At 39.7% G+C, this 19,833-nt stretch overlaps 1 protein-coding gene across 5 annotated transcripts in view; it reads left to right on the top strand.

The window, feature by feature from the left end:
• The window catches only part of wls (Wnt ligand secretion mediator), a 93,765-nt gene that overhangs the window by 18,347 nt on the left and 55,585 nt on the right, over positions 1 to 19,833 (top strand). For all 5 annotated transcript variants that reach the window (XM_071691531.1, XM_071691529.1, XM_071691530.1 and 2 more), the window contains exons 5-8: positions 5,361 to 5,538; positions 8,454 to 8,581; positions 18,681 to 18,914; positions 19,122 to 19,277. In XM_071691531.1, the coding sequence (XP_071547632.1) occupies positions 5,361 to 5,538; positions 8,454 to 8,581; positions 18,681 to 18,914; positions 19,122 to 19,277 (696 nt within the window). The remainder of the gene's footprint in view (positions 1 to 5,360; positions 5,539 to 8,453; positions 8,582 to 18,680; positions 18,915 to 19,121; positions 19,278 to 19,833) is intronic.

Genomic DNA, 19,833 nt, shown 5'->3' with positions numbered 1-19,833 from the left:
CCTCCGACACATAAATCCTCTTGGTCAATCTTTCCTCACTCATTCTCTCCATGTGCCCAAACCATTTCAAAACACCCTTTTCTGCTCTCTTAACCATGCTCTTTTTATTTCCACACATCTCTCTTACCCTTACGTTACTTACTCGATCAAACCACCTCACACCACACATTGTCTCAAACATCTCATTTCCAGCACATCCACCCTCCTGCGCACAACTCTATCCATAGCCCACGCCTCGCAACCATACAACATTGTTGGAACCACTATTCCTTCAAACATAGCCCATTTTTGCTTTCCGAGATAATGTTCTCGACTTCCACACATTCTTCAAGGCCCCCAGAATTTTCGCCCCCTCCCCCACCCTATGATCCACTTCCGCTTCCATGGTTCCATCCGCTGCCAGATCCACTCCCAGATATCTAAAACACTTCACTTCCTCCAGTTTTTCTCCATTCAAACTCACCTCCCAATTGACTTGACCCTCAACCCTACTGTACCTAATAACCTTGCTCTTATTCACATTTACTCTTAACTTTCTTCTTCCACACACTTTACCAAACTCAGTCACCAGCTTCTGCAGTTTCTCACATGAATCAGCCACCAGCGCTGTATCATCAGCGAACAACAACTGACTCACTTCCCAAGCTCTCTCATCCCCAACAGACTTCATACTTGCCCCTCTTTCCAAAACTCTTGCATTTACCTCCCTAACAACCCCATCCATAAACAAATTAAACAACCATGGAGACATCACACACCCCTGCCGCAAACCTACATTCACTGAGAACCAATCACTTTCCTCTCTTCCTACACGTACACATGCCTTACATCCTCGATAAAAACTTTTCACTGCTTCTAACAACTTTCCTCCCACACCATATATTCTTAATACCTTCCACAGAGCATCTCTATCAACTCTATCATATGCCTTCTCCAGATCCATAAATGCTACATACAAATCCATTTGCTTTTCTAAGTATTTCTCACATACATTCTTCAAAGCAAACACCTGATCCACACATCCTCTACCACTTCTGAAACCACACTGCTCTTCCCCAATCTGATGCTCTGTACATGCCTTCACCCTCTCAATCAATACCCTCCCATATAATTTACCAGGAATACTCAACAAACTTATACCTCTGTAATTTGAGCACTCACTCTTATCCCCTTTGCCTTTGTACAATGGCACTATGCACGCATTCCGCCAATCCTCAGGCACCTCACCATGAGTCATACATACTTTAAATAACCTTACCAACCAGTCAACAATACAGTCACCCCCTTTTTTAATAAATTCCACTGCAATACCATCCAAACCTGCTGCCTTGCCGGCTTTCATCTTCCACAAAGCTTTCACTACCTCTTCTCTGTTTACCAAATCATTTTCCCTAACCCTCTCACTTTGCACACCACCTCGACCAAAACACCCTATATCTGCCACTCTATCATCAAACACATTCAACAAACCTTCAAAATACTCACTCCATCTCCTTCTCACATCACCACTACTTGTTATCACCTCCCCATTTGCGCCCTTCACTGAAGTTCCCATTTGCTCCCTTGTCTTACGCACTTTATTTACCTCCTTCCAGAACATCTTTTTATTCTCCCTAAAATTTAATGATACTCTCTCACCCCAACTCTCATTTGCCCTTTTTTTCACCTCTTGCACCTTTCTCTTGGCCTCCTGTCTCTTTCTTTTATACATCTCCCACTCAATTGCATTTTTTCCCTGCAAAAATCGTCCAAATGCCTCTCTCTTCTCTTTCACTAATACTCTTACTTCTTCATCCCACCACTCACTACCCTATATATATATATATAGCTGGTGACTGAGTTTGGTAAAGTGTGTGGAAGAAGAAAGTTAAGAGTAAATGTGAATAAGAGCAAGGTTATTTGGTACAGTAGGGGTGAGGGTCAAGTCAATTGGGAGGTGAGTTTGAATGGAGAAAAACTGGAGGAAGTGAAGTGTTTTAGATATCTGGGAGTGGATCTGTCAGCGGATGGAACCATGGAAGCGGAAGTGGATCATAGGGTGGGGGAGGGGGCGAAAATTTTGAGAGCCTTGAAAAATGTGTGGAAGTCGAGAACATTATCTCGGAAAGCAAAAATGGGTATGTTTGAAGGAATAGTGGTTCCAACAATGTTGTATGGTTGCGAGGCGTGGGCTATGGGTAGAGATGTGCGCAGGAGGATGGATGTGCTGGAAATGAGATGTTTGAGGACAATGTGTGGTGTGAGGTGGTTTGATCGAGTAAGTAACGTAAGGGTAAGAGAGATGTGTGGAAATAAAAAGAGCGTGGTTGAGAGAGCAGAAGAGGGTGTTTTGAAATGGTTTGGGCACATGGAGAGAATGAGTGAGGAAAGATTGACCAAGAGGATATATGTGTCGGAGGTGGAGGGAACGAGGAGAAGAGGGAGACCAAATTGGAGGTGGAAAGATGGAGTGAAAAAGATTTTGTGTGATCGGGGCCTGAACATGCAGGAGGGTGAAAGGAGGGCAAGGAATAGAGTGAATTGGAGCGATGTGGTATACAGGGGTTGACGTGCTGTCAGTGGATTGAATCAAGGCATGTGAAGCGTCTGGGGTAAACCATGGAAAGCTGTGTAGGTATGTATATTTGCGTGTGTGGACGTATGTACATGTGTATGGGGGGGGGGGTTGGGCCATTTCTTTCGTCTGTTTCCTTGCGCTACCTCGCAAACTCGGGAGACAGCGACAAAGTATAAAAAAAAAAAAAAAAAAAAAATATATATATATATATATATATATATATATATATATATATATATATATATATATATATATATATGTCTGTATGTATATGTTGAAATGTATATGTTCATGTATGTGTGTTTATGTATATATATATGTGTGTGTATATGAGTGGTTGGGCCAGTCTTCGTCTGTTTCCTTGTGCTACCTCACCGAAGCGAGACACAGAGATCAAGTGAAATAGATTAATATGAATAGAAATATTTAATCTTGTTTGTTCAAATTGTAATTAGTGTTCCTTCCCATGAGGAGAGTCATCCATGTGCCTGCTTAAGTTTGAATCCTGAGTACAGCAGGTGGCCTAAGTCAACCTATCTGTTTATCCTCTCCTTGGGGCTAGTTCCATTTCCTACAATAGCAAGGTAACACCTGGAAAAGACAATGAAAAGGCCTCATATGCTCACATTCATTTTCTAGCTGTCATTTCTAATGTACAAAAACCAGAGACCCTTATTTACAACCAGGGCCCACAGACCTTTCTTTGGTTTTCCCATTACCTCATATGCCCCTGTTCTGTCCAGTGGCAACTTGTCGCCCCTTGTATAACACATAGCTCCAGTTCATTCTGTCCTGTGCATGCCTTGATGTATATGTATATGTATCCCCTTGGGATTGAGAAAGAGTACTACCCTCTTATTTCCTGGTTAGTGAGTAGAATGGGAAAGAATTAGGGGACCAGAAATAATAAAAAAAAAAAATAATAAAAAAAAAAAAAGAACAAAAGAAGGAACCAAGTTCTCAACCTCCTTAAAGGCTCTTGCTGCCATATCGATATGCATGTATTAACCAGGGTGAGAAGGGAGAGGAAGGTATTATTATGTTAAGGGAAAGGAACTGGGATGTTCTGGCTCTGTGTGAGATTCCTTGTCTGCAAATGAGGCCTTTGTTTTTAATGTTACCCTGCTAATATGATAAAGGCAGTTAGTTATGAAAAATACTTAGAAAAGCAAATGGATTTGTATGTAGCATTTATGGATCTGGAGAAGGCATATGATAGAGTTGATAGAGATGCTCTGTGGAAGGTATTAAGAATATATGGTGTGGGAGGCAAGTTGTTAGAAGCAGTGAAAAGTTTTTATCGAGGATGTAAGGCATGTGTACGTGTAGGAAGAGAGGAAAGTGATTGGTTCTCAGTGAATGTAGGTTTGCGGCAGGGGTGTGTGATGTCTCCATGGTTGTTTAATTTGTTTATGGATGGGGTTGTTAGGGAGGTAAATGCAAGAGTTTTGGAAAGAGGGGCAAGTATGAAGTCTGTTGGGGATGAGAGAGCTTGGGAAGTGAGTCAGTTGTTGTTCGCTGATGATACAGCGCTGGTGGCTGATTCATGTGAGAAACTGCAGAAGCTGGTGACTGAGTTTGGTAAAGTGTGTGGAAGAAGAAAGTTAAGAGTAAATGTGAATAAGAGCAAGGTTATTAGGTACAGTAGGGTAGAGGGTCAAGTCAATTGGGAGGTGAGTTTGAATGGAGAAAAACTGGAGGAAGTGAAGTGTTTTAGATATCTGGGAGTGGATCTGTCAGCGGATGGAACCATGGAAGCGGAAGTGGATCATAGGGTGGGGGAGGGGGCGAAAATTTTGGGAGCCTTGAAAAATGTGTGGAAGTCGAGAACATTATCTCGGAAAGCAAAAATGGGTATGTTTGAAGGAATAGTGGTTCCAACAATGTTGTATGGTTGCGAGGCGTGGGCTATGGATAGAGATGTGCGCAGGAGGATGGATGTGCTGGAAATGAGATGTTTGAGGACAATGTGTGGTGTGAGGTGGTTTGATCGAGTAAGTAACGTAAGGGTAAGAGAGATGTGTGGAAATAAAAAGAGCGTGGTTGAGAGAGCAGAAGAGGGTGTTTTGAAATGGTTTGGGCACATGGAGAGAATGAGTGAGGAAAGATTGACCAAGAGGATATATGTGTCGGAGGTGGAGGGAACGAGGAGAAGAGGGAGACCAAATTGGAGGTGGAAAGATGGAGTGAAAAAGATTTTGTGTGATCGGGGCCTGAACATGCAGGAGGGTGAAAGGAGGGCAAGGAATAGAGTGAATTGGAGCGATGTGGTATACAGGGGTTGACGTGCTGTCAGTGGATTGAATCAAGGCATGTGAAGCGTCTGGGGTAAACCATGGAAAGCTGTGTAGGTATGTATATTTGCGTGTGTGGACGTGTGTATGTACATGTGTATGGGGGGTTGGGCCATTTCTTTCGTCTGTTTCCTTGCGCTACCTCGCAGACGCGGGAGACAGCGACAGAGTATAAAAAAAAAAAAAAAAAATCAAGATTAATCACTGGATGTGCCTTATAATGCAGTTCATTTGTGAAATGCTAACCTACAAGGAGCTTTGGAGTGATTCTTTCTTAGAATCAGAGTTTATTTTGTAGGTTAGATTTATATATGTATTATCTTGCCTTTTCTTAAAGATTTTGTCTGCTAATTGTATTAACAGGAAAAAATGTTGGTAAATCATTGTCTTTACTCTTTCTTCCATTGATAAGGTAATTTCCACTTATTTTGTTCAACTGTTCCACCTTAGTTTTATTATCATCAATTTGTTTCATTGATACTCTGCTATTTGTATGTTTCTTCTTGCAGTTCATCATTCAGAATGGAGGATTCACAAAAGTATGGGTGTCGCTTAAAACTGTATTCCTCCCAACCATTGTAGCCATCATGATCTGGTTTTGGCATCGTATTTCACAGCTATCCCGACCACCAGCTCTTCTGGAGTACATGCTCATGATGCTTGGTGCTGCCCTCACCTTATTAAATTGTGAGTTCAGATCAGTAGTCAGTTTAGAATGTTACTTATCAAGGTTAGTGTTTCAGACATACACGAAACCTGGAGGTTGATATAAGTATAAAGTATGTGTGTTATAGAATGTGGTTATTCATCATCAGGTTGAATCATTGTTTTTTTCATAATGAGCTGGTAAAAAACTTTGCAGAATAAAAAAACTACATGCATCATGTGTACCTTATGAAGGCATGTTTGACTAAGTAAACATGGCATAATATTGAAATGGACTGATTCTGTGTATGGCTCATTTTTTGCTTATGCATGCAACAGGATTTAGGTATACTGACTTTGTATTTGTTATTGCTGCCAGTTCATCCTAATCCTGACTTCACTTTTTAGACCCTTGGCATCCAGACATCCATTATTGATTTATTATTTTCATGCTTGATCACCAATGCCGGCATTATTGAGGTAGTGCCAGGAACAGACAAAGAAAGGCTACATCTACTTATGTTCATGCTCTAACTGTGATGTGTAATGTACTTAAACCACAGTTCCCTGTCTACAACCAGGCCCCACAGAACATTCCATGGTATATTCTAGATGCATTTGATGCTCTGGTTCAGTCTATCGACAGCACTTTGAACCCAGTATACCATGTTCTTCCAGTTCACTCAATCCCATGTGTGCGTTTCAGCTTCCTGCAAGTTCAGGCCCTGATCACTCAAAATCTTTTTCACTCCATCCTTCGATCTCCAATTTGGCTCTCTTTTCTCCTTCACTAGCGATTTTGCTTCATCCTGCTAATCATTACCCTTTCTCACCTGCCCACCCCATACTGTCTGCATAGCACACACTTCTCTCATACATGCCAGTACTGCTTCCTTAAACATCTTTTTATTCCTCGCTAAGTATCTTTGCTTTGTTTTCCCTCACCTTTTGCCACTCTGCACTCAATCCCTCCAAGTATTTCTTCACACAAGTCACTTTTCCAAGCTCTCATACTTTTATTACTATTTTTTCACCCATATTGTTTCCTCTTTTTCTGAAAACCTCTACAAATCTTCACCCTCACCTCCTACCAGTTGCCTCTTTCACCACATTGACGTTCTAGATTCTGTCTTTTGCATGCTTATCAATTAGTATGTAGTTCAATAATGCCTGTGTATCATCTTTCCTGTTCACATTTGTATACTTGTGTATTTTGATCTTTTCAAAACAGGTACTCTCAGTCACCAGCCCTTTATCAACGCATAACCACTCAAGGTGCTCACCATTTCCATTCACCTTGCTGAATACCCCATTCCTTCGGTTATACCATCAACTGACATGTACATTATTCACTTTTATATTTAAATCACTGTCAACAAGTACACCAGAGTAATAGATGTCTCTTCATATATGTTGGTAGGGTACTTTGCAGACCATTTAGAGGAGATGGACGAAAGAGATGATGACATTCTACAAAGCTCAAATGCCTTATAATTAAGAGTGAATTCTCTTGTGTGCATAAAAAAGTAATAGAATATTTGACAGCATTAGTGTCTTTGAGATTATGCTTTAACCTGGGAAAGGTTTTTTGTGAAAAATATGGTATGTTCTCATTCATTGAAATCTTTGATTGATTTGTCTGGGTCTACATGCAGTATTGTAATGGAAAAGAATGGGAAAGAATTGCTGATCTTCAAAAAGGAAATTCAGTGGTTGTTCTTTGACTAGAAAACTGAAAAACTTGAAAGGCAGTTTGCAGTTTTCTAATAACTTGTTTTTACCAGTCACTGGATGACCCAGAGGAGCTACAAGTGAAAACAATTTATCTGCAGAGTCACGCACTGTTAAAGGATAAATTTTCTCACGATGTTTATACATTCTATCAGTATCAGGAACCAACTTATACCAGACTGAAGTCTTGGTTTGAAAATTCTTGATAAATTTAGGACAGTGTACTTTTTTGAACAGTTGTTGTAATGAGCATGAACATGTCAAATGTACTTTTTTGAATAGTTCTTGTAATGAGCACGAACATGTCAAATGTACTTTTTTGAACAGTTCTTGTAATGAGCATGAACATGTCAAACTACATTCCCAATTTCATGACACAAATTATGAACACATTACTGGAAAGTGCCACAGCATAGTCACTTGCTTTAACATTTGATGCTGTATCTCTGATTAAGAGGTGCTTGGTATCTGGAAACAGCAGCGGTAGTAAATAAAGAAGTGCCATTGTATCATTAAGCATGAATTATTATTGATAAGTTTCATTATTACTTTATACATTACACAGAACTGTTAAAGAGTGAATTTGAGCAAATGAGGCTATTCTTCGACAGTTCCTGGCACTACCTTACTGTGCTGGAAATGAACAAATTTGAAAAACAAAATTATTATAAGTTGAATTAGTGATATGGTTGTTGCTTTTTACTGCCAACAACTGCTTATAATCATACTACTATGTATTATTTGTGTATTTTAAGGAGTTTTTCGTATGGCCCAAATGATGTAAGGTGAAATCCAGTCAAGCCTGTCCTGTAGAGTTAGTTTGACACCCTGGGCTTAGTGGGTAGTGAGTGTTAAAGTTTGTTGACTGAGAAGTGCTACTGCACCTCCACACCAGTGATATCAAGGCTGGGGCAAATTACTTGGGTTTCTGTGAATGTGCATTAGCCAACTTCATGGGTAATATGGTTATTAGAAAGGGTGGAATCCTTGTGAATACACTTTATGGAAGGGTGAAATGGTGTCTTGGACTCCCAGTTAGTAAGTGCTTTCTATTTTACTCACATGGCTGTGCCTCTGGCAGAGAAACTGTTTTTCATACTTCAAAATCTGTGGCTTCTGGCATCATGTACATTCTGTTGTCTTAAGTATGTCTTGACAGAGTCTCTCAGTACCAAACCTGCTTTTCTTTTATTGTGATATGCTGATGAACCGTTATTTCTCTTCAGGTCCACTGGAGTACCTGACACTAGCATTCGACTGTCCATGGATGACTGTTGTTAGTGATGTTCGACAAGGTCTTTTCTATGCATCACTCCTCTCCTTTTGGTTAATCTTCACTGGAGAGCATCTCATGGTGGGTATCTTTCGTATGAATTATGGCAAACCTATTTTCTTGTGGAATATATTGAAAAATCTTTTGACATACTGTACTAATAGCTGTACTATTTGGGGAAAATTTGAAGTTAATAGTGTCTAGTGTAATTTCATTACTTTTAGTACTTTGATAGAACTGTTTTTTAAGAGAAATTAGTCATTGGCAAGTGTCACAGTTCTCATGAAAATGCAATTTTCTCTTTAGATGTTGTATATATCTCTGCATAATTCATCTGTATTTTTTAATTATCCGTTTTATGTAACCATTTGTATTTTTTCTTTTTGTGAAAAGTTCAGTGTCGATATTCTTGCATAATGCTGTGAAAATAAAGTTTTCATAGTCATTAATGCTACTCCTCCAGTGCTTGTGCATATTTTGGTGTTTAGTCATTCCTAATATGAGTGTTCAGTTTTACCTTAACAAAGTCTAACATCTCTTATGGCATTTCTTGGTGGAGTGGCTGCCTCCTGTGCAAAATTTATATAGTTTGGGTCTTGGAGGAATTGTGACTTTATCATGACTGGCATTGCAAATGATTGTAATATTCAGACTTTCAGAATGTTTATCTGCTAGTAGTCTGTCAGCATGAAAATAATCCTTGGATACTAGTGACCCTGTATCCTGTTCAAGACTATAGGCAATATAATACATTGTAAACATTCCCCTTAATTCAAGTATTGAAGCTTTATGAAAACTAATGACTGTCATCAGATCGCACCTGTCCCCTCTACCCTTCCTTGCTGGAAAGGAGGCTTAGTATTGTAGTGAGTTCACTTGACTAAGAAGTATTGGGAACCACCTGTTTGCATCAAGTGAAAACGGTGAGTTTAGACTTCACCCAACTCATTGGTCATTAAGTGTCAGTGGTGTTTAGTGCAAAAATATTTGTTGATCACAAATAGTTGTTCCACCAGATAGCTGTAAAGTAGTCTCATAATTTCTTATCATTCCTGCCAACACTAACTTGTCACCAGGTCAGGACTTACAATGATGCTGAATGGGGAATATCTTTCACTAAGTAAGTGTTATGATTGATGGCATGTCTGTCGTGAATAAGTACAGTCATGCAAAAGCATCTGTATGCTAGTTTGCCATGGAATTAGGTATACCTGCTTTTTTGCCATCCTGCAGATTAGGGGCTAGGGGCCTTGGTTCTGCATTTGATATCCTTTAAAGATGCATGTATGCACTTGACTCCTTTTTAATGTAAATGGGATTTTAGTTCAAGTTCTACATAAATACAAACATTTATAACTTAATTACTGAAAGAAAAGTATGTTTTACACCCAAATGTCTTTCTTTTACATATGTCAATTCATATGTAATTCAGTAATGCCACTTGACCAGCTCTCCTCTTTTAAAACCAGATATATCCAGTCACCAGTGCTTTTTCAGCACACAACTCCACAGGCTGTTCACCATTTCCACTCATAACATTAAATACTCCATGCCCTACAGTTATTCCCTCAAGTCCCTTATTTCTCATATTTGCATTTAAATCACCATACTTTATACCCAGTCTCATGCATCAAAACTGCTGACACACTCGCTCAGCTGCTCCCAAAACACTTGCCTCTCATGACCATTCTTTTCATGACCAGGTGCATAAGCACTGATAATTACCCATCTTTCATCATCCACTTTCAATTTTACCCACATCAGTCTAGAATTTATTTCATTGCACTCTGTCAAACACTCCCACAACTCCTGCGTCAGGCATAGTGCAACTCCTTCCTTAGCTCTTATCCTCTCACCAACCCCTGACTTTACACTAAAGATATTCCAAATCATTCTTCCCTTATACTCTTGAGCTTTGTTTCTCTCAGAGTCAGAACATCCAGGTTTCTTTCCTCAAACATATTACCTATCTCTCCCCTTCTCTCATCCTGGTTACATCCACACATTTTGACACCCCAGCCTGAGATGAATAGATAGATAGATAGATAGAAATTATTACAGGACATCCAGGTTTATTTCCAGGTTTATTTCCATAAACATACTACCTCTCTCTCCCCTTCACTCATCTTAGTTACATCCACACACATTTTGACGCTCCAGCCTGAGACAGATAGGTAGGTAGATTATTGTATTTGCTCCAGAGTTCCCAGTGAGTCTGGACCTTCGGTAAAGAAAAGGAACAAAATATTTGATTCCATGATTAAGCATATGGCTTTTTAAGATGATGTTATATTTGGTTCGGGCTATTACTATTTGGGCTATTGCTACCTATGGACCTTTTAACTAGATAATGCCCACTTTTTCTCCTTGAAGGCATTCTGTCTCCTATTGGGAATTGCCATAATAGATGTTAATGTCAACCATAAACACTTAAGATATAAAGTTTTCCTGTATTCTGACTACTTCCTCACTTGGGATGCAAATAATGGCATGCCACACTGAATACGTGTGCTGAGATTTTATGGTTTGCCAATATCTTCTTTATTTAGTATAGTAAATATTTCTTTCTTTGAGCATCATCTTCATCCCTCATTTTGTTTTTTCTTCCATGCTGGATGACGATGGCGTCTGCAGATTGCGGTAAGCAGTAATTATTTTTGATGATTGATACACCTTTTTTCTTTAGTTTATGTACTATACCTTTAAAACTAATATATGTTATGTTCATAGTCTTGTCATCTCTATAATTGTTGATGTTTATTCAAAAAATCATTCTTTCAGTCATTATATTCCCTTGCTTGTACTGTAAACAAATATGACTCAGGTGCATCTGATGTAATTTGATGAATGATTTTCAAAATGTCACTTCTCATAAGTTTACAATTGCATTTTATTGGGATGAATCTAGTAATACATTGCATTATGAAGGCACTGAAGTGCACAGATTAAGTAAAGTGAAATCTCTGGGTCTTGCTTGTGGTTAAGGTGCTCTTGTATCCATACATTATATTTAACAAACATGACTCAAGTACATCTGATGTAATTTGATATATGATTTTCAAAATGTCTCTTCTTGTAAGTTTATAATTGCATTTCATTGGAATGAATCTAGTAATGCATAGCATCATGAGGGCATTGAAGTGCATAGATTAAGTAAAGTACTTTTATAGTGATACTGGATCAAGAAGAGGATGTGATCTCAGAATGTGTAGTGTAGTTCTGAGGTCATGGTATGTATTGAGGGTTATGCATGAGACATCTTGTTTTATAGCGGGAGAAGTCAATAAGATATAGATTTTTTAGAAAGATTAGTGAATAGATAGGATCTAAAATATTAAATGGTGCAGCAGTGGAAAGATAGGGTCAAATATATAGGGAGAAATGAGAGTGGTGTAAGCCTGTTGAATTTGTTTACAGATTATGAATGATTGTACTTAACTTTATTTGGAACAGATTGAGTCCAAGATATAAAAGAAAAGGTGAATTTAGGAAGATTATATCTTTGAATTATATGATATTATAGAGCTGAGTAAGAGATACTGTTTGTGCATGTGTTACCTTATTCTGGCTGCTTGTGGTTACACTGTGAGTGAGGAGTCACCTTCAGCAAGAGTGTATCATTGTCAGTTGATGAAAGGAAGTACAGTCTCATTCAGAAGCTTCTTGCACCATAGATGCCCATTGTTTTCTTCCTTGTAATTGTAGCATAGCATTGAAGCAGTTGCAATTCCCTGAAAGGGGTCCTGGGGTTATGTATGATGTAATTATTTATCTATTATACGTGCGAAAGAGAGACTTTTGGATGTTAATGTGCTGAGAGGTGCAACTGGAGGGATGTCTGATCATTATCTTGTGGAGGCTAAGGTGAAGATTTGTATGGGTTTTCAGAAAAGAAGAGTGAATGTTGGGGTGAAGAGGGTGGTGAGAGTAAGTGAGCTTGGGAAGGAGACCTGTGTGAGGAAGTACCAGGAGAGACTGAGTACAGAATGGAAAAAGGTGAGAACAATGGAAGTAAGGGGAGTGGGGAGGAATGGGATGTATTTAGGGAATCAGTGATGGAGTGCGCAAAAGATGCTTGTGGCATGAGAAGAGTGGGAGATGGGTTGATTAGAAAGGGTAGTGAGTGGTGGGATGAAGAAGTAAGAGTATTAGTGAAAGAGAAGAGAGAGGCATTTGGACGATTTTTGCAGGGAAAAAATGCAATTGAGTGGGAGATGTATAAAAGAAAGAGACAGGAGGTCAGGAGAAAGGTGCAAGAGGTGAAAAAAAGGGCAAATGAGAGTTGGGGTGAGAGAGTATCATTAAATTTTAGGGAGAATAAAAAGATGTTCTGGAAGGAGGTAAATAAAGTGCGTAAGACAAGGGAGCAAATGGGAACTTCAGTGAAGGGCGCAAATGGGGAGGTGATAACAAGTAGTGGTGATGTGAGAAGGAGATGGAGTGAGTATTTTGAAGGTTTGTTGAATGTGTTTGATGATAGAGTGGCAGATATAGGGTGTTTTGGTCGAGGTGGTGTGTAAAGTGAGAGGGTTAGGGAAAATGATTTGGTAAACAGAGAAGAGGTAGTGAAAGCTTTGCGGAAGATGAAAGCCGGCAAGGCAGCAGGTTTGGATGGTATTGCAGTGGAATTTATAAAAAAAAGGGGGTGACTGTATTATTGACTGGTTGGTAAGGTTATTTAATGTATGTATGACTCATGGTGAGGTGCCTGAGGATTGGCGGAATGTGTGCATAGTGCCATTGTACAAAGGCAAAGGGGATAAGAGTGAGTGCTCAAATTACAGAGGTATAAGTTTGTTGAGTATTCCTGGTAAATTATATGGGAGGGTATTGATTGAGAGGGTGAAGGCATGTACAGAGCATCAGATTGGGGAAGAGCAGTGTGGTTTCAGAAGTGGTAGAGGATGTGTGGATCAGGTGTTTGCTTTGAAGAATGTATGTGAGAAATACTTAGAAAAGCAAATGGATTTGTATGTAGCATTTATGGATCTGGAGAAGGCATATGATAGAGTTGATAGAGATGCTCTGTGGAAGGTATTAAGAATATATGGTGTGGGAGGAAAGTTGTTAGAAGCAGTGAAAAGTTTTTATCGAGGATGTAAGGCATGTGTACGTGTAGGAAGAGAGGAAAGTGATTGGTTCTCAGTGAATGTAGGTTTGCGGCAGGGGTGTGTGATGTCTCCATGGTTGTTTAATTTGTTTATGGATGGGGTTGTTAGGGAGGTAAATGCAAGAGTTTTGGAAAGAGGGGCAAGTATGAAGTCTGTTGGGGATGAGAGAGCTTGGGAAGTGAGTCAGTTGTTGTTCGCTGATGATACAGCGCTGGTGGCTGATTCATGTGAGAAACTGCAGAAGCTGGTGACTGAGTTTGGTAAAGTGTGTGGAAGAAGAAAGTTAAGAGTAAATGTGAATAAGAGCAAGGTTATTAGGTACAGTAGGGTTGAGGGTCAAGTCAATTGGGAGGTGAGTTTAAATGGAGAAAAACTGGAGGAAGTGAAGTGTTTTAGATATCTGGGAGTGGATCTGGCAGCGGATGGAACCATGGAAGCGGAAGTGGATCATAGGGTGGGGGAGGGGGCAAAAATTCTGGGGGCCTTGAAGAATGTGTGGAAGTCGAGAACATTATCTCGGAAAGCAAAAATGGGTATGTTTGAAGGAATAGTGGTTCCAACAATGTTGTATGGTTGCGAGGCGTGGGCTATGTATAGAGTTGTGCGCAGGAGGATGGATGTGCTGGAAATGAGATGTTTGAGGACAATGTGTGGTGTGAGGTGGTTTGATCGAGTGAGTAACGTAAGGGTAAGAGAGATGTGTGGAAATAAAAAGAGCGTGGTTGAGAGAGCAGAAGAGGGTGTTTTGAAGTGGTTTGGGCACATGGAGAGAATGAGTGAGGAAAGATTGACCAAGAGGATATATGTGTCGGAGGTGGAGGGAACGAGGAGAAGAGGGAGACCAAATTGGAGGTGGAAAGATGGAGTGAAAAAGATTTTGTGTGATCGGGGCCTGAACATGCAGGAGGGTGAAAGGAGGGCAAGGAATAGAGTGAATTGGAGCGATGTGGTATACCGGGGTTGACATGCTGTCAGTGGATTGAATCAAGGCATGTGAAGCGTCTGGGGTAAACCATGGAAAGCTGTGTAGGTATGTATATTTGCGTGTGTGGATGTATGTATATACATGTGTATGGGGGGGGTTGGGCCATTTCTTTCGTCTGTTTCCTTGCGCTACCTCGCAAACGCGGGAGACAGCGACAAAGTATAATAAAAAAATAAAAATAATCCTGATTCCCGCATCAGAGAGGTAGCGTAAGGAAACAGATGAGGAATGGCCCCACCCACCCACATACACATGCATTTACATAAATGCCCATACACGCACATATACATACATATACATTTCAACATATACATACACAAACATATACATATATACACATGTACATATTCATACTTGCTGCCTTCATACATTCCTGTCACCACCCCACCACACAAGAAATAGCATCCCCCCTCCCATAAGGTAGCGTCAGGAAAAGACAAAAAAGGCCACATTTATTCACACTCAGTCTCTAGCTGTCATGTGTAATGCACCGAAACCACAGCTCCCTTCCCACATCCAGGCCCCACAGACCTTTGCATGGTTTACCCCAGATGCTTCACATGCCCTGGTTGAATCCATTGACAGCACATGGACTCTGGTATATAATTATATGCAAATATACAAATATCTTTTTCCAAAAGGTGCATGTGGCATGAGAAAGGTGGGAGGGGGGCAGATTAGAAAAGGTGGTGAGTGGTGGGATGTAGAAGTAAGGTTGTTATTGAAAGAGAAGAGAGAGGCATATGGACAATACTTGCAGGGGGTTAGTGGAAATGACCAAGAACACCTGTTCCAATTGGAACAGGCTACAGAGATATAGATAGATAGATAGAACTTACACTCCAACCGGCCTATAACTCTCTCCTGCTACAATTGATGACTTTGATTTTATTCATATTAGCTCCCAATTTTCTCATTTCATATACTTTCCCATTGCTGTTGTTAGGTGAAGCTTTTTTTTTTTTTTTAGTGAAGCTTATTTTCTCATAGAAATGTATGTGTTATGAGGAAGATTAATGTCTGCTGGGGAATTCTGGGGGACTTTGGGGTTTTGTGAGACTTGATAAGCACAGAAATTCCTTGTTATTGCTACCATACAGTAGAATACTAGGAAATTCACTGAAAAATCCTTTACTGTATCGCAGTGAATACTGCTTATGTTAGAACTATTAAGGATTTGAGTGATGATATTTGGGTGTCATGAGAAATTGGGAAGTATCATGGTCCAGGACAAGCAGATTCTTTGGGTGGTAGAAATTTGTTAGAAATGTCCTTGAACTGGTATTATGAATCATAATCCAGTATGTAGGGTAAGTGGGTAATCTGCTTAAGACAGCATTGTACCTCACTCAGCTAATAAAACTGAAATAAAAGAAATAAGAGTTGTGGGTGTATGGAACAGACGGAATGAGGAAATTTACACAGTGATTATAATCATTCGTGTTATAGAAAATAAGCATATGTCTGCTACTGTACACAAGAGAGATTAGTTAATGCTTTTGTAACTTTTTTCTTTTTTTAATTTTCCAAAAGAAGGAACAGAGAAGGGGGCCAGGTGAGGATATTCCCTCAAAGGCCCAGTCCTCTGTTCTTAACGCTACCTCGCTAACACGGGAAATGGCGAATAGTATGAAAGAAAAGAAAAAAAGATATTCTGAGAATCAATACCAGTTCAAATGCTGAAAAGAAATCATTCATTGATGATATAAAAATTATTATTTAAGTGGCTTTTCTAAGTGGTTTTTCATGTCCCCTCCTTTCTTCAAGAAATTTCAGGTGTTTCCTTATGAAAATCAACTTTTTTACTTTGTCAAAAACCAGCCTCATATAATTTGTGTTTAAGTTTTTGTTACAGCTGAAGACATGTATTATTAACTTAGAGAACTTGGGGATGGATTCATGTATTTTGAAACCAGTGGTCATGATCCATAAACCTTCATGTAAGTCTGCCATAGATCTGCATCTCCTTTCCTCAGAAATAGAGGTATAAGTAAATTTATCTCCAGTCCCTCTTTGATAAAAGTGCTTCTTCAACAGCTTTTGCTTTTGCTTGGACTTTCTACTGTTTCATGAGCTTGGTTCTTTCAGTTGACTTCCCTGAAGTATCAGTTGTGGAGTCATTATATATAAGAACTGGTGGTTTAACATTTTCCTGCTTATATGTTCTCTGCAGTTATTACCAATGTCATTTTCTGGTGATGTGGCATCTTTCACATGTTCAACAAAACCTTCCCTGTTGCTTTTATGTGCCTTTGCAGAGAGACTTCTCTTTCTGTGTCCTGCCGTTCTACAATGAACTCTTTATTCATTAGCTTTTTTACTTTTGCATTTTCTTTCATGAAACTGATATTGTTGTGAGTGCGTCTGTGTGCAGAAAATGCAGGGCATTTGAATAGTCAGTGCTTGGTATTTTCTTTATAATAGTTGAATTGGGGCTTGAGGGGTCTTTGGATAACTGTAGCCCATGCCTTGCTATCATATAACAATGTTGGAACCACTATTCCTTCAAACATACCCATTTTTGCTCTTCAAGATAACATTCTTGCTTTCCACACATTTTTCAACACTCCCAGAACCTTCGCTCCCTCCCCCACCGTGTGACTCACTTCCGCTTCCAAGGTTCCATCCGCTGCTAAGTCCACTCTCAGATATCTAAAAACACTTCACTTCCTCCAGTTTTCCTCCTTTCAAACTTACCTCCGAATTAACTTGTCCCTCAACCCTACTGAACCTAATAACCTTGCTCTTATTCACATTTACTCTCTCTTTCTTCTTTCACACACTATACCAAACTCAGTCACCAACTTCTGCAGAGAGAGCTATATCAGAAAATTAGATTTTGGTTGGAGAAGTGGAAAACCAAAGTAAAGGAATGAGGGTGAAAGGTGTGACAGACAATTCAGGATTGTGTACAAGTGTTTTAAGAACATGGTGTGTGCAGTCAGTTCTGTATGAGCCACCTTGATTTGTAGTAGGGGCTGGCTTATATGATACAGATGGGTAAATTGAATTGTGATATGATAAACTAGTTGCACATTTTTATTTTTGTGAATATAGTTTATAGCGTGAGCTATAGGTAGGGTTGTACGGAGGAGGATGGATGTGTTGGAAATGAGATGTTTGAGGAAAATATGTTGTGTGAGGTGGTTTGATTGAGTAAGTAATGAAAGGGTAAAAGAAATGTGTGGTACTAAAAAGAGTGTGGTTGAGAGAGCAGAAGAGGGTGTATTTAAATGGTTTGGTCACATGGAGAGAATGAGTGGGGTAAGATTGACAAAGATGATATATGTGTTAGAGGTGGAGGGAACGAGGAGAAATGGGAGACCAAATTGGAGGTGGAAGGATGGAGTGAAAGAAGATTTTGAGTGATCGGGGCATGAACATATAGGAGGGTGAAAGGCATGAAAGGAATAGAGTGAATTGGAACGATTTGGTATACCAGGGTTGACGTGCTGTCAGTGGATTGAACCAGGGCATGTGAAGCATCTGGGGTAAACCACATAAAGTTTTGTGGGGCCTGGATGTGGAAAGGGAGCCGTGGTTTCGGTGCATTATACATGACAGCTAGAGATTGAGTGTAAACAAATGCGGCCTTTGTAGTCTTTTCCTAGTGCTACCTCACGCGCGTGCGGGGGGGAGGGAGTTGTCATTTCATATGTGGTGGGATGGCGACGGGAACGAATAAAGGTAGCAAGTATGGATTATGTACATGTGTATGTGTGTATGTCTGTGTATGTATATATATGTATACGTTGAAATGTATAGGTATATATATGTGCGTGTGTGGATGTATATGTATATGCATGTGTATGTGGGTGGATAGTGTCATTCTTTCGTCTGTTTCCTTGTGCTACCTCACTAATGCAGGAAACAGTGACAAAGTATGATAAATAAATAATTAATAGATAGTGTATATTGTTACCATATAGATGCAGGATGGTACTACTGAAGTGAATTTGAATCTATGTTTGATATTTGTGCATTTGCTCACTGGAAATGGAATACTTTGTTCCTTAGTCATTGTTACATACTTTCAGTGCCACACTTCTATTTCACTGCCCATAAACACTGTTAATACCCACAGGATGACATTGAGCGAAATAGAATTCGTGTGTACTGGCGTCACCTAAGTGCTGTGCTTGGAGGATGCCTATGTCTCTTCATTTTTGATATGTGTGAACGTGGAGTACAACTTCGTAATCCATTCTACTCCATCTGGGTAACAGAAGTAGGCACAAACTTGGCCCTGGCATTCATCATTCTTGCAGGCATATGTGCTGGTCTTTACTTCTGCTTCCTCTCATATATGATTTGGAAGGTGAGATCAGTTTATTTAGGCAACAGTACAATTTGTGAAATGATGTGAGGGAAAAATTTTCAAGCTTCCTGATAATTATGAAAAAGAATATATATTAGCTTTATGTATTTCATTGACCTTTAATTAAATTTCATATCATCGTAACATAATTCAAGCTTCATTATTGTTACAGAGAGAAGGTGCTAAATGATTTGTTCTTCTATTCAGGTGTTCATGAATATTAGTAGTAAACGTCAGTCTTTGCCAGCAATGTCATCTGCGCGACGCCTACATTATGAGGGCATAATCTACCGCTTCAAGGTTCTCATGTTGGCTACTTTGCTGTGTGCTGCAATGACTGTTATTGGTTTCATCCTTGGACAGGTTAGATATTTATTAATTTATTTATTTTATTTTACTTTTGTCGCTCTCTCCTGCGTTAGTGAGATAGTGCAAGGAAACAGACGAAACAATAGCCCAACCCACCCACATACACATGTATATACATATACGTCCACACATGCAAATATACATACCTATACATCTTAAGATACACCTGTATATGCACACACACAGACATATACATATATACACATGTACATAATTCATACTGTCTGCCTTTATTCATTCCCATTGCCACCCCGCCACACATGAAATAACAACCCCCTCCCCCCTGCATGTGTGCGAGGTAGTGCTAGGAAAAGACAACAAAGGCCACATTCGTTCACACTCAGTCTCTAGCTGTCATGTATAATGCACTGAAACCACAGCTCCCTTTCCACATCCAGGCCCCACAGAACTTTCCATGGTTTACCCCAGACGCTTCACACGCCCTGGTTCAATCCATTGACAGCACGTCGACCCTGGGATACCACGTCGTTCCAATTCACTCTATTCCTTTGCACGCCTTTCACCCTCCTGCATGCTCAGGCCCCGATCA

Source organism: Panulirus ornatus, chromosome 50 (genome assembly GCF_036320965.1).
Source record: "Panulirus ornatus isolate Po-2019 chromosome 50, ASM3632096v1, whole genome shotgun sequence".
NCBI classification, from domain to species: Eukaryota; Metazoa; Arthropoda; class Malacostraca; order Decapoda; family Palinuridae; genus Panulirus; species Panulirus ornatus.
This window is presented reverse-complemented; position numbering and strand designations above follow the sequence as displayed.